This window comes from Giraffa tippelskirchi, chromosome 5 (assembly GCF_054371585.1).
Source record: "Giraffa tippelskirchi isolate mGirTip1 chromosome 5, T2T-mGirTip1v1.2.pri, whole genome shotgun sequence".
NCBI lineage: Eukaryota > Metazoa > Chordata > Mammalia > Artiodactyla > Giraffidae > Giraffa > Giraffa tippelskirchi.
In genome coordinates, this window is record NC_137279.1 from 101,569,713 (window position 1) to 101,582,828 (window position 13,116).

General features: G+C 44.7%; 1 protein-coding gene and 1 long non-coding RNA gene across 2 annotated transcripts in view; one reads left to right on the forward strand and one right to left on the reverse strand.

The window, feature by feature from the left end:
* The window catches only part of LOC145504747 (NBPF family member NBPF20-like), a 532,650-nt gene that overhangs the window by 491,871 nt on the left and 27,663 nt on the right, over window positions 1–13,116 (forward strand). Inside the window, exons 161-171 of the mRNA XM_081486053.1 lie at window positions 554–729; window positions 1,982–2,033; window positions 2,918–3,132; window positions 4,363–4,414; window positions 5,057–5,232; window positions 6,485–6,536; window positions 7,421–7,635; window positions 8,866–8,917; window positions 9,560–9,735; window positions 10,988–11,039; window positions 11,924–12,138. Coding sequence (XP_081342179.1) covers window positions 554–729; window positions 1,982–2,033; window positions 2,918–3,132; window positions 4,363–4,414; window positions 5,057–5,232; window positions 6,485–6,536; window positions 7,421–7,635; window positions 8,866–8,917; window positions 9,560–9,735; window positions 10,988–11,039; window positions 11,924–12,138 — 1,433 coding nt within the window. The remainder of the gene's footprint in view (window positions 1–553; window positions 730–1,981; window positions 2,034–2,917; window positions 3,133–4,362; window positions 4,415–5,056; window positions 5,233–6,484; window positions 6,537–7,420; window positions 7,636–8,865; window positions 8,918–9,559; window positions 9,736–10,987; window positions 11,040–11,923; window positions 12,139–13,116) is intronic.
* Window positions 1–13,116, reverse strand: part of LOC145504770 (uncharacterized) — a 119,092-nt gene that overhangs the window by 91,144 nt on the left and 14,832 nt on the right. The window lies entirely within an intron of this gene.

The window sequence follows — 13,116 nt, forward strand, 5'->3', positions numbered from 1 at the left end:
GTCGTCAGTTTTGCCCACCACTATTATTCTTTTTCATAATGTTCTCTGCTTTCACTGTGGTACTTATATTGTTTCCAATTTCTTATTTACTGGTCAAGTTTCAAACCCAAGTCAGTCGACCCAGGTGAACTAAGTCAGAGTGATTTTTTTGCACTCAATTTTTATATCAGGTGTGGTTTCTAGAGTGAGATGCATATCTGCTATATGTTTGGTGTTAGCATGCTGGCATGTGTGTCATAGTAATGTCAATGCCATGTAAGTGGAAGTGTGAAAGCCACTACTCCGTGTCCCTGTATGTGAGGCGTGACTGTACCATCACAGAGAAATCTGTCTGTTCATCAGCCTGTTATTTGGTCAGACCACTGAGCACCTACTGCTTTTTCTCTCTTCTGCCCCTGTAAAACCACGCTGTGTCTCACACACAAAACAGAGTTTTCTCCCTGTCATGGATCAGACCCTTGGCTTCACCACTCAAACATTCCATCAAAACCAGATAGGACTGTACAGTTTCTGATAAGTCTTGGCTTAGTCTTTTGCCGTCCCTCCCCACCAGGTTCAACAGACAGCTGCCACAGATGATAGAGAATGGAGTCCCACAGGACTCTCTAGATGAACACTACCTGACTTACTCAGTTCTTCCTGACCTGTCAGACTCCTTCTGGCCTTATCGGAGCAATGCCATCTTCTCACCTGAGGACGTGGATGTGTCTTATGCTCGGGATGTAACCAGTGAGTATTTTCTTGTGATAGAACTCCACCTATATGCCCAGGTAGACTCTGTACGCTTCGTACTCCCCACCTCTGCGGTGCTGAGGTTTGTCATCCCTGTTGGAAGCGCTGTAGACAGTGATTTGGATGAGACTCTGTGGTAGAGTTTTAAGTACAGACATCAGGTGGGTCAGGGAGCTCTCATTCATTTTTTGGCTCCGGGCTTGTCTCTGTCACCCTGACCCCAGTATCAGGCATTTGACACAAAGCACTTGTGACAACTCTCAACCACCTCAGCTGGAAATCCACAGGAGGTGTCTGTCAGAACTCGTTTGGAGCCAGTGTGTTGTTCCCCGCAATGAGTTAAATTTTTGTCAATGTTCGTGGCCTCTCCAGAAGTGATGACAGACTTGCCTCTTTATAAGGAGAGGTGATTTCCATCATGTGTTTTACTGCGCTCAGCCCCAGTCTCCCTTTTCTCGATGTTGGCAGGTCTTAGCTAAGATGGTATCTGACACCAAGACAGACACAACTGTCCCATTGCCTTGCTTGGATGTTTCCATGAAGTAAGGCTGGGCTCTGGCAGTTCCTCCAGCTTCAAATGGTCATGGTTTCTGTGTAGCACCAAAGATTCTTTTTGATTTGAAGGTTAATAGATTTCACTGGGCTTCCCTGGTGGCTCAGATGGTAAAGAATCTGCCCGCAATGCAGGAGACCCAGGTTCAATCCCTGTATCATGAAGATCCTCTGGACAAGAGAATGGCACCCACTCTAGTATTCTTGGGTGGAGAATTCAATGGACAGAGAGGAGCCTGGTGGGCTATAGTCCATGCGGTCACAAAGAGACCGCCACTACTGAGCGGCTAACGCTTTCACAATTCACCCATCACTCTAGTCTCAAGTATAAATTCCTCTAAACCATCAACAACCACATAGTCTGATGGGACCAAGCAGCACTATAGAAATAATTCTAGAAAATAACTCAGCTCATTTTCTAGCATCTCTGTGGAAAATACATTTTTAAGTGCTTCTACAGACTCAGAACGAAGGCTGTTGGGAGAGATACCAGATCAATCAGCAAATTTCCTCGATGGGTCTGGAAGCAGTCCAGTCTAATTCTCATACGACTTAAGTGTCCTAGAATATCTTTGCTAAAGAATTATGTTCTTACAATTAGAATATTAAGGTCCCTGTTGTATATGTGTTTCCTGAGTAGATATGTGTGAGATCTGATTTGCTTCTTATGACCTGCTGTCTCTGAATTTCCTACTAGACAATGAAAACGATCACAAGCAAGTGAGTGGACAAGAGCTCTCATTTCCCAGGTAATTTGAAAATCTGTGGGCTGTGAATGTCAGTGGTGACAGCAGGAGACCTCAGATCCAGAGAAAAATAGAAAGTACTCTATGTAACTCTTTCATCTATTCATGCAGCAGCAAGTATCTCTTTAGTAGTGTTGTCTATTTATGTTTCACAAGTTTGTGCGTTTCAGTTTTTCAATCCTTCAAGTTTAGTAATGTACAGTGAGTTGTCCCAGGTGAAATAACTAAACCTGGGAGTTCCTGTATTCGTGTGTTTTCTCCTGAGTGGGTAAAGTAGGGTGAGAGCCTATGGGTCTTACACTGGTTTGGCATCAGCATGTTGGTAAATATTTGATTTCAAGGGAGGAAAATCGAACGATATTCATATTACAACAAAATATTGAAAAAAATAGTTCTTGAAGGCAGAATATCTAGTCTATACCTCCTTTTTCTCCAACTCTGAAAAACTGATCTTGAAGCTATATTTGTGCCAAGAAATATTTTAAAATTGAATGGAATAGAGTCCAAACTCAAACACATCTTTAACTTCTTAAAAGCTGTGTTCACTTGGACACAGGATATCCAGATCAATACAATCTGTGCAGAAAAGTCTGAACCACTGTCCCTGCCTTCTGTGTGTGCTGGGGGTGGTGACGTTAGCATGTAGGGAAAATTCCATCTCCTCCTTCAACCGCTGGTTGTGTGCCCAGTGCCCAGAGAACCTGCTGTCTCTCTCCTACCCCATGGCACCCACACTCCACTCCACATCAGGAGGAGTTACTTCCCTCCTTAAGGCGACTGCTCTTTTGCTTTCTGTGAGCAAACTCAATGCCTGTCATGAAAACCAGCCAGATAGCTTGGGGTCGAATCCTCTTAATTTTCTGTCATCCCTTCTCCACCTGACACAGCGTGAACTTGCTGGATGTTGAAAAGAAGGTGGTGTTCCAGCAATCCCAAGATGAATGTGTTTCAGTACCTTCCACTCTCCAGGAAGGTTCTGCCTGCAACCAGCCTTCCAGTGATGGAAAATTTGCATTTGATGAAGAGAATGTGGAGTCTGCCATGGATGGAGCCTGTGGTTGCTCTCATGCTGAAGAGGATGAAATTTCGACTGGTCTCCCAGGTAGTCTTCGATATATCTGTTAGTCTACTCTGGGAGAATGATCCCGTTTGATAGACCCTATGCTTCCATACTGAAGCCTGATTTGAACCAGACTCTATAGTTGCATTTAAAATGAGACATTCTATGAATGAACTTTTCTAAGTTCCCTGTCATGGTTGTCCCTGGGGTAAACCACTCTACCCAAGGTGGTCCAGCCAGACTCACATGAACCTTAGCAATTGTGGCACAGGAGGTACAAAGGCTTCCTAATTTTGAATGAACCTCTTATCTCACAGGAAATGCTTTAATTGTCATTTCTGGGTAATGTCCCTGCGTTCCTACACCTGTCCAAGGCTTTTTGCAGTCTTGTTTATTTCTTTGGAGGTGTCACGACTTTCGTTCACGTCTGTCAACCCATAGCCTCTCTCTTTTCCTTGGACTTATCTTGTTCGAAGTTTCTGATAGCAGAAGGTAATGCGCACTGTCATTTTTTGGTATGTTTCTCTGAGGTAACGGAAAAGGCAATGGGAACCCACTCCAGTACTCTTGCCTGGAAAATCCCATGGATGGAGTAGCCTGGTAGGCTCCATGGGGTCGCGAAGTCCATGGGGACACGACTGTGCGACTTCACTTTCACTTTTCACTTTCATGCATTGAGAAGGAAATGGCAACCCCCTCCAGTGTCTTGCCTGGAGAATCCCAGCGACGGGGGATCCTGGTGGTCTGCCGTCTATGAGGTCGCACAGACGGACACGACTGAAGCGACTTAGCAGCAGCAGCAGCAGCTCTGAGGGAAGACAGGGCCCTGGAACTTCCCAACCTGATGAATGGCCTCTGTTTGCAGCTTTGAGATTCATTTGACTTGATGGTGTGTGGATTCCACTCCCATTTAATCTCAGTGTGAAATCACTTATCCCATTAATAAACAACATTTCAGATGAAAAAAGCCTGAGTATTATAGCAGGCTGAGGATATAATTAAGTTGTTCCCCAGGAACTGTGGGGAAAAGGATATATTTAGCTGTTTGCACAGACTGGGGATCAGGATACTCTGCCGATGACATATCATATCAAGGAAATTTGTCCAATGGCTCAAGAAGGAAACCCAGTGCCTTCTTCTGAGGCTCATTCTAGGGCCTCCTGGATTATTTCTGTCTCAATAGCCTGTTACCACATTCTGAAGATAGGCACAGGATTGGGCGTTTTGGAAAGGCATTTGCCTGACATAACTCTTCTGTTAATTTCTTTGCAGAAAACCAGAATGGTCACGATGACCTGAAAGGAGCAGCGGTTGTGGCCCCGAGGTAATTTTGAATATCTGTGGGCTCCTGTACAGTGATAACCTCTGCAGACCTCTGATGCGGGGAAAGACAGAAAGTGCTGAATATATTGTGTCGTCAGTTTTGCCCACCACTATTATTCTTTTTCATAATGTTCTCTGCTTTCACTGTGGTACTTATATTGTTTCCAATTTCTTATTTACTGGTCAAGTTTCAAACCCAAGTCAGTCGACCCAGGTGAACTAAGTCAGAGTGATTTTTTTGCACTCAATTTTTATATCAGGTGTGGTTTCTAGAGTGAGATGCATATCTGCTATATGTTTGGTGTTAGCATGCTGGCATGTGTGTCATAGTAATGTCAATGCCATGTAAGTGGAAGTGTGAAAGCCACTACTCCGTGTCCCTGTATGTGAGGCGTGACTGTACCATCACAGAGAAATCTGTCTGTTCATCAGCCTGTTATTTGGTCAGACCACTGAGCACCTACTGCTTTTTCTCTCTTCTGCCCCTGTAAAACCACGCTGTGTCTCACACACAAAACAGAGTTTTCTCCCTGTCATGGATCAGACCCTTGGCTTCACCACTCAAACATTCCATCAAAACCAGATAGGACTGTACAGTTTCTGATAAGTCTTGGCTTAGTCTTTTGCCGTCCCTCCCCACCAGGTTCAACAGACAGCTGCCACAGATGATAGAGAATGGAGTCCCACAGGACTCTCTAGATGAACACTACCTGACTTACTCAGTTCTTCCTGACCTGTCAGACTCCTTCTGGCCTTATCGGAGCAATGCCATCTTCTCACCTGAGGACGTGGATGTGTCTTATGCTCGGGATGTAACCAGTGAGTATTTTCTTGTGATAGAACTCCACCTATATGCCCAGGTAGACTCTGTACGCTTCGTACTCCCCACCTCTGCGGTGCTGAGGTTTGTCATCCCTGTTGGAAGCGCTGTAGACAGTGATTTGGATGAGACTCTGTGGTAGAGTTTTAAGTACAGACATCAGGTGGGTCAGGGAGCTCTCATTCATTTTTTGGCTCCGGGCTTGTCTCTGTCACCCTGACCCCAGTATCAGGCATTTGACACAAAGCACTTGTGACAACTCTCAACCACCTCAGCTGGAAATCCACAGGAGGTGTCTGTCAGAACTCGTTTGGAGCCAGTGTGTTGTTCCCCGCAATGAGTTAAATTTTTGTCAATGTTCGTGGCCTCTCCAGAAGTGATGACAGACTTGCCTCTTTATAAGGAGAGGTGATTTCCATCATGTGTTTTACTGCGCTCAGCCCCAGTCTCCCTTTTCTCGATGTTGGCAGGTCTTAGCTAAGATGGTATCTGACACCAAGACAGACACAACTGTCCCATTGCCTTGCTTGGATGTTTCCATGAAGTAAGGCTGGGCTCTGGCAGTTCCTCCAGCTTCAAATGGTCATGGTTTCTGTGTAGCACCAAAGATTCTTTTTGATTTGAAGGTTAATAGATTTCACTGGGCTTCCCTGGTGGCTCAGATGGTAAAGAATCTGCCCGCAATGCAGGAGACCCAGGTTCAATCCCTGTATCATGAAGATCCTCTGGACAAGAGAATGGCACCCACTCTAGTATTCTTGGGTGGAGAATTCAATGGACAGAGAGGAGCCTGGTGGGCTATAGTCCATGCGGTCACAAAGAGACCGCCACTACTGAGCGGCTAACGCTTTCACAATTCACCCATCACTCTAGTCTCAAGTATAAATTCCTCTAAACCATCAACAACCACATAGTCTGATGGGACCAAGCAGCACTATAGAAATAATTCTAGAAAATAACTCAGCTCATTTTCTAGCATCTCTGTGGAAAATACATTTTTAAGTGCTTCTACAGACTCAGAACGAAGGCTGTTGGGAGAGATACCAGATCAATCAGCAAATTTCCTCGATGGGTCTGGAAGCAGTCCAGTCTAATTCTCATACGACTTAAGTGTCCTAGAATATCTTTGCTAAAGAATTATGTTCTTACAATTAGAATATTAAGGTCCCTGTTGTATATGTGTTTCCTGAGTAGATATGTGTGAGATCTGATTTGCTTCTTATGACCTGCTGTCTCTGAATTTCCTACTAGACAATGAAAACGATCACAAGCAAGTGAGTGGACAAGAGCTCTCATTTCCCAGGTAATTTGAAAATCTGTGGGCTGTGAATGTCAGTGGTGACAGCAGGAGACCTCAGATCCAGAGAAAAATAGAAAGTACTCTATGTAACTCTTTCATCTATTCATGCAGCAGCAAGTATCTCTTTAGTAGTGTTGTCTATTTATGTTTCACAAGTTTGTGCGTTTCAGTTTTTCAATCCTTCAAGTTTAGTAATGTACAGTGAGTTGTCCCAGGTGAAATAACTAAACCTGGGAGTTCCTGTATTCGTGTGTTTTCTCCTGAGTGGGTAAAGTAGGGTGAGAGCCTATGGGTCTTACACTGGTTTGGCATCAGCATGTTGGTAAATATTTGATTTCAAGGGAGGAAAATCGAACGATATTCATATTACAACAAAATATTGAAAAAAATAGTTCTTGAAGGCAGAATATCTAGTCTATACCTCCTTTTTCTCCAACTCTGAAAAACTGATCTTGAAGCTATATTTGTGCCAAGAAATATTTTAAAATTGAATGGAATAGAGTCCAAACTCAAACACATCTTTAACTTCTTAAAAGCTGTGTTCACTTGGACACAGGATATCCAGATCAATACAATCTGTGCAGAAAAGTCTGAACCACTGTCCCTGCCTTCTGTGTGTGCTGGGGGTGGTGACGTTAGCATGTAGGGAAAATTCCATCTCCTCCTTCAACCGCTGGTTGTGTGCCCAGTGCCCAGAGAACCTGTTGTCTCTCTCCTACCCCATGGCACCCACACTCCACTCCACATCAGGAGGAGTTACTTCCCTCCTTAAGGCGACTGCTCTTTTGCTTTCTGTGAGCAAACTCAATGCCTGTCATGAAAACCAGCCAGATAGCTTGGGGTCGAATCCTCTTAATTTTCTGTCATCCCTTCTCCACCTGACACAGCGTGAACTTGCTGGATGTTGAAAAGAAGGTGGTGTTCCAGCAATCCCAAGATGAATGTGTTTCAGTACCTTCCACTCTCCAGGAAGGTTCTGCCTGCAACCAGCCTTCCAGTGATGGAAAATTTGCATTTGATGAAGAGAATGTGGAGTCTGCCATGGATGGAGCCTGTGGTTGCTCTCATGCTGAAGAGGATGAAATTTCGACTGGTCTCCCAGGTAGTCTTCGATATATCTGTTAGTCTACTCTGGGAGAATGATCCCGTTTGATAGACCCTATGCTTCCATACTGAAGCCTGATTTGAACCAGACTCTATAGTTGCATTTAAAATGAGACATTCTATGAATGAACTTTTCTAAGTTCCCTGTCATGGTTGTCCCTGGGGTAAACCACTCTACCCAAGGTGGTCCAGCCAGACTCACATGAACCTTAGCAATTGTGGCACAGGAGGTACAAAGGCTTCCTAATTTTGAATGAACCTCTTATCTCACAGGAAATGCTTTAATTGTCATTTCTGGGTAATGTCCCTGCGTTCCTACACCTGTCCAAGGCTTTTTGCAGTCTTGTTTATTTCTTTGGAGGTGTCACGACTTTCGTTCACGTCTGTCAACCCATAGCCTCTCTCTTTTCCTTGGACTTATCTTGTTCGAAGTTTCTGATAGCAGAAGGTAATGCGCACTGTCATTTTTTGGTATGTTTCTCTGAGGTAACGGAAAAGGCAATGGGAACCCACTCCAGTACTCTTGCCTGGAAAATCCCATGGATGGAGTAGCCTGGTAGGCTCCATGGGGTCGCGAAGTCCATGGGGACACGACTGTGCGACTTCACTTTCACTTTTCACTTTCATGCATTGAGAAGGAAATGGCAACCCCCTCCAGTGTCTTGCCTGGAGAATCCCAGCGACGGGGGATCCTGGTGGTCTGCCGTCTATGAGGTCGCACAGACGGACACGACTGAAGCGACTTAGCAGCAGCAGCAGCAGCTCTGAGGGAAGACAGGGCCCTGGAACTTCCCAACCTGATGAATGGCCTCTGTTTGCAGCTTTGAGATTCATTTGACTTGATGGTGTGTGGATTCCACTCCCATTTAATCTCAGTGTGAAATCACTTATCCCATTAATAAACAACATTTCAGATGAAAAAAGCCTGAGTATTATAGCAGGCTGAGGATATAATTAAGTTGTTCCCCAGGAACTGTGGGGAAAAGGATATATTTAGCTGTTTGCACAGACTGGGGATCAGGATACTCTGCCGATGACATATCATATCAAGGAAATTTGTCCAATGGCTCAAGAAGGAAACCCAGTGCCTTCTTCTGAGGCTCATTCTAGGGCCTCCTGGATTATTTCTGTCTCAATAGCCTGTTACCACATTCTGAAGATAGGCACAGGATTGGGCGTTTTGGAAAGGCATTTGCCTGACATAACTCTTCTGTTAATTTCTTTGCAGAAAACCAGAATGGTCACGATGACCTGAAAGGAGCAGCGGTTGTGGCCCCGAGGTAATTTTGAATATCTGTGGGCTCCTGTACAGTGATAACCTCTGCAGACCTCTGATGCGGGGAAAGACAGAAAGTGCTGAATATATTGTGTCGTCAGTTTTGCCCACCACTATTATTCTTTTTCATAATGTTCTCTGCTTTCACTGTGGTACTTATATTGTTTCCAATTTCTTATTTACTGGTCAAGTTTCAAACCCAAGTCAGTCGACCCAGGTGAACTAAGTCAGAGTGATTTTTTTGCACTCAATTTTTATATCAGGTGTGGTTTCTAGAGTGAGATGCATATCTGCTATATGTTTGGTGTTAGCATGCTGGCATGTGTGTCATAGTAATGTCAATGCCATGTAAGTGGAAGTGTGAAAGCCACTACTCCGTGTCCCTGTATGTGAGGCGTGACTGTACCATCACAGAGAAATCTGTCTGTTCATCAGCCTGTTATTTGGTCAGACCACTGAGCACCTACTGCTTTTTCTCTCTTCTGCCCCTGTAAAACCACGCTGTGTCTCACACACAAAACAGAGTTTTCTCCCTGTCATGGATCAGACCCTTGGCTTCACCACTCAAACATTCCATCAAAACCAGATAGGACTGTACAGTTTCTGATAAGTCTTGGCTTAGTCTTTTGCCGTCCCTCCCCACCAGGTTCAACAGACAGCTGCCACAGATGATAGAGAATGGAGTCCCACAGGACTCTCTAGATGAACACTACCTGACTTACTCAGTTCTTCCTGACCTGTCAGACTCCTTCTGGCCTTATCGGAGCAATGCCATCTTCTCACCTGAGGACGTGGATGTGTCTTATGCTCGGGATGTAACCAGTGAGTATTTTCTTGTGATAGAACTCCACCTATATGCCCAGGTAGACTCTGTACGCTTCGTACTCCCCACCTCTGCGGTGCTGAGGTTTGTCATCCCTGTTGGAAGCGCTGTAGACAGTGATTTGGATGAGACTCTGTGGTAGAGTTTTAAGTACAGACATCAGGTGGGTCAGGGAGCTCTCATTCATTTTTTGGCTCCGGGCTTGTCTCTGTCACCCTGACCCCAGTATCAGGCATTTGACACAAAGCACTTGTGACAACTCTCAACCACCTCAGCTGGAAATCCACAGGAGGTGTCTGTCAGAACTCGTTTGGAGCCAGTGTGTTGTTCCCCGCAATGAGTTAAATTTTTGTCAATGTTCGTGGCCTCTCCAGAAGTGATGACAGACTTGCCTCTTTATAAGGAGAGGTGATTTCCATCATGTGTTTTACTGCGCTCAGCCCCAGTCTCCCTTTTCTCGATGTTGGCAGGTCTTAGCTAAGATGGTATCTGACACCAAGACAGACACAACTGTCCCATTGCCTTGCTTGGATGTTTCCATGAAGTAAGGCTGGGCTCTGGCAGTTCCTCCAGCTTCAAATGGTCATGGTTTCTGTGTAGCACCAAAGATTCTTTTTGATTTGAAGGTTAATAGATTTCACTGGGCTTCCCTGGTGGCTCAGATGGTAAAGAATCTGCCCGCAATGCAGGAGACCCAGGTTCAATCCCTGTATCATGAAGATCCTCTGGACAAGAGAATGGCACCCACTCTAGTATTCTTGGGTGGAGAATTCAATGGACAGAGAGGAGCCTGGTGGGCTATAGTCCATGCGGTCACAAAGAGACCGCCACTACTGAGCGGCTAACGCTTTCACAATTCACCCATCACTCTAGTCTCAAGTATAAATTCCTCTAAACCATCAACAACCACATAGTCTGATGGGACCAAGCAGCACTATAGAAATAATTCTAGAAAATAACTCAGCTCATTTTCTAGCATCTCTGTGGAAAATACATTTTTAAGTGCTTCTACAGACTCAGAACGAAGGCTGTTGGGAGAGATACCAGATCAATCAGCAAATTTCCTCGATGGGTCTGGAAGCAGTCCAGTCTAATTCTCATACGACTTAAGTGTCCTAGAATATCTTTGCTAAAGAATTATGTTCTTACAATTAGAATATTAAGGTCCCTGTTGTATATGTGTTTCCTGAGTAGATATGTGTGAGATCTGATTTGCTTCTTATGACCTGCTGTCTCTGAATTTCCTACTAGACAATGAAAACGATCACAAGCAAGTGAGTGGACAAGAGCTCTCATTTCCCAGGTAATTTGAAAATCTGTGGGCTGTGAATGTCAGTGGTGACAGCAGGAGACCTCAGATCCAGAGAAAAATAGAAAGTACTCTATATAACTCTTTCATCTATTCATGCAGCAGCAAGTATCTCTTTAGTAGTGTTGTCTATTTATGTTTCACAAGTTTGTGCGTTTCAGTTTTTCAATCCTTCAAGTTTAGTAATGTACAGTGAGTTGTCCCAGGTGAAATAACTAAACCTGGGAGTTCCTGTATTCGTGTGTTTTCTCCTGAGTGGGTAAAGTAGGGTGAGAGCCTATGGGTCTTACACTGGTTTGGCATCAGCATGTTGGTAAATATTTGATTTCAAGGGAGGAAAATCGAACGATATTCATATTACAACAAAATATTGAAAAAAATAGTTCTTGAAGGCAGAATATCTAGTCTATACCTCCTTTTTCTCCAACTCTGAAAAACTGATCTTGAAGCTATATTTGTGCCAAGAAATATTTTAAAATTGAATGGAATAGAGTCCAAACTCAAACACATCTTTAACTTCTTAAAAGCTGTGTTCACTTGGACACAGGATATCCAGATCAATACAATCTGTGCAGAAAAGTCTGAACCACTGTCCCTGCCTTCTGTGTGTGCTGGGGGTGGTGACGTTAGCATGTAGGGAAAATTCCATCTCCTCCTTCAACCGCTGGTTGTGTGCCCAGTGCCCAGAGAACCTGCTGTCTCTCTCCTACCCCATGGCACCCACACTCCACTCCACATCAGGAGGAGTTACTTCCCTCCTTAAGGGGACTGCTCTTTTGCTTTCTGTGAGCAAACTCAATGCCTGTCATGAAAACCAGCCAGATAGCTTGGGGTCGAATCCTCTTAATTTTCTGTCATCCCTTCTCCACCTGACACAGCGTGAACTTGCTGGATGTTGAAAAGAAGGTGGTGTTCCAGCAATCCCAAGATGAATGTGTTTCAGTACCTTCCACTCTCCAGGAAGGTTCTGCCTGCAACCAGCCTTCCAGTGATGGAAAATTTGCATTTGATGAAGAGAATGTGGAGTCTGCCATGGATGGAGCCTGTGGTTGCTCTCATGCTGAAGAGGATGAAATTTCGACTGGTCTCCCAGGTAGTCTTCGATATATCTGTTAGTCTACTCTGGGAGAATGATCCCGTTTGATAGACCCTATGCTTCCATACTGAAGCCTGATTTGAACCAGACTCTATAGTTGCATTTAAAATGAGACATTCTATGAATGAACTTTTCTAAGTTCCCTGTCATGGTTGTCCCTGGGGTAAACCGCTCTACCCAAGGTGGTCCAGCCAGACTCACATGAACCTTAGCAATTGTGGCACAGGAGGTACAAAGGCTTCCTAATTTTGAATGAACCTCTTATCTCACAGGAAATGCTTTAATTGTCATTTCTGGGTAATGTCCCTGCGTTCCTACACCTGTCCAAGGCTTTTTGCAGTCTTGTTTATTTCTTTGGAGGTGTCACGACTTTCGTTCACGTCTGTCAACCCATAGCCTCTCTCTTTTCCTTGGACTTATCTTGTTCGAAGTTTCTGATAGCAGAAGGTAATGCGCACTGTCAGTTTTTGGTATGTTTCTCTGAGGTAACGGAAAAGGCAATGGGAACCCACTCCAGTACTCTTGCCTGGAAAATCCCATGGATGGAGTAGCCTGGTAGGCTCCATGGGGTCGCGAAGTCCATGGGGACACGACTGTGCGACTTCACTTTCACTTTTCACTTTCATGCGTTGAGAAGGAAATGGCAACCCCCTCCAGTGTCTTGCCTGGAGAATCCCAGCGACGGGGGATCCTGGTGGTCTGCCGTCTATGAGGTCGCACAGACGGACACGACTGAAGCGACTTAGCAGCAGCAGCAGCAGCTCTGAGGGAAGACAGGGCCCTGGAACTTCCCAACCTGATGAATGGCCTCTGTTTGCAGCTTTGAGATTCATTTGACTTGATGGTGTGTGGATTCCACTCCCATTTAATCTCAGTGTGAAATCACTTATCCCATTAATAAACAACATTTCAGATGAAAAAAGCCTGAGTATTATAGCAGGCTGAGGATATAATTAAGTTGTTCCCCAGGAACTG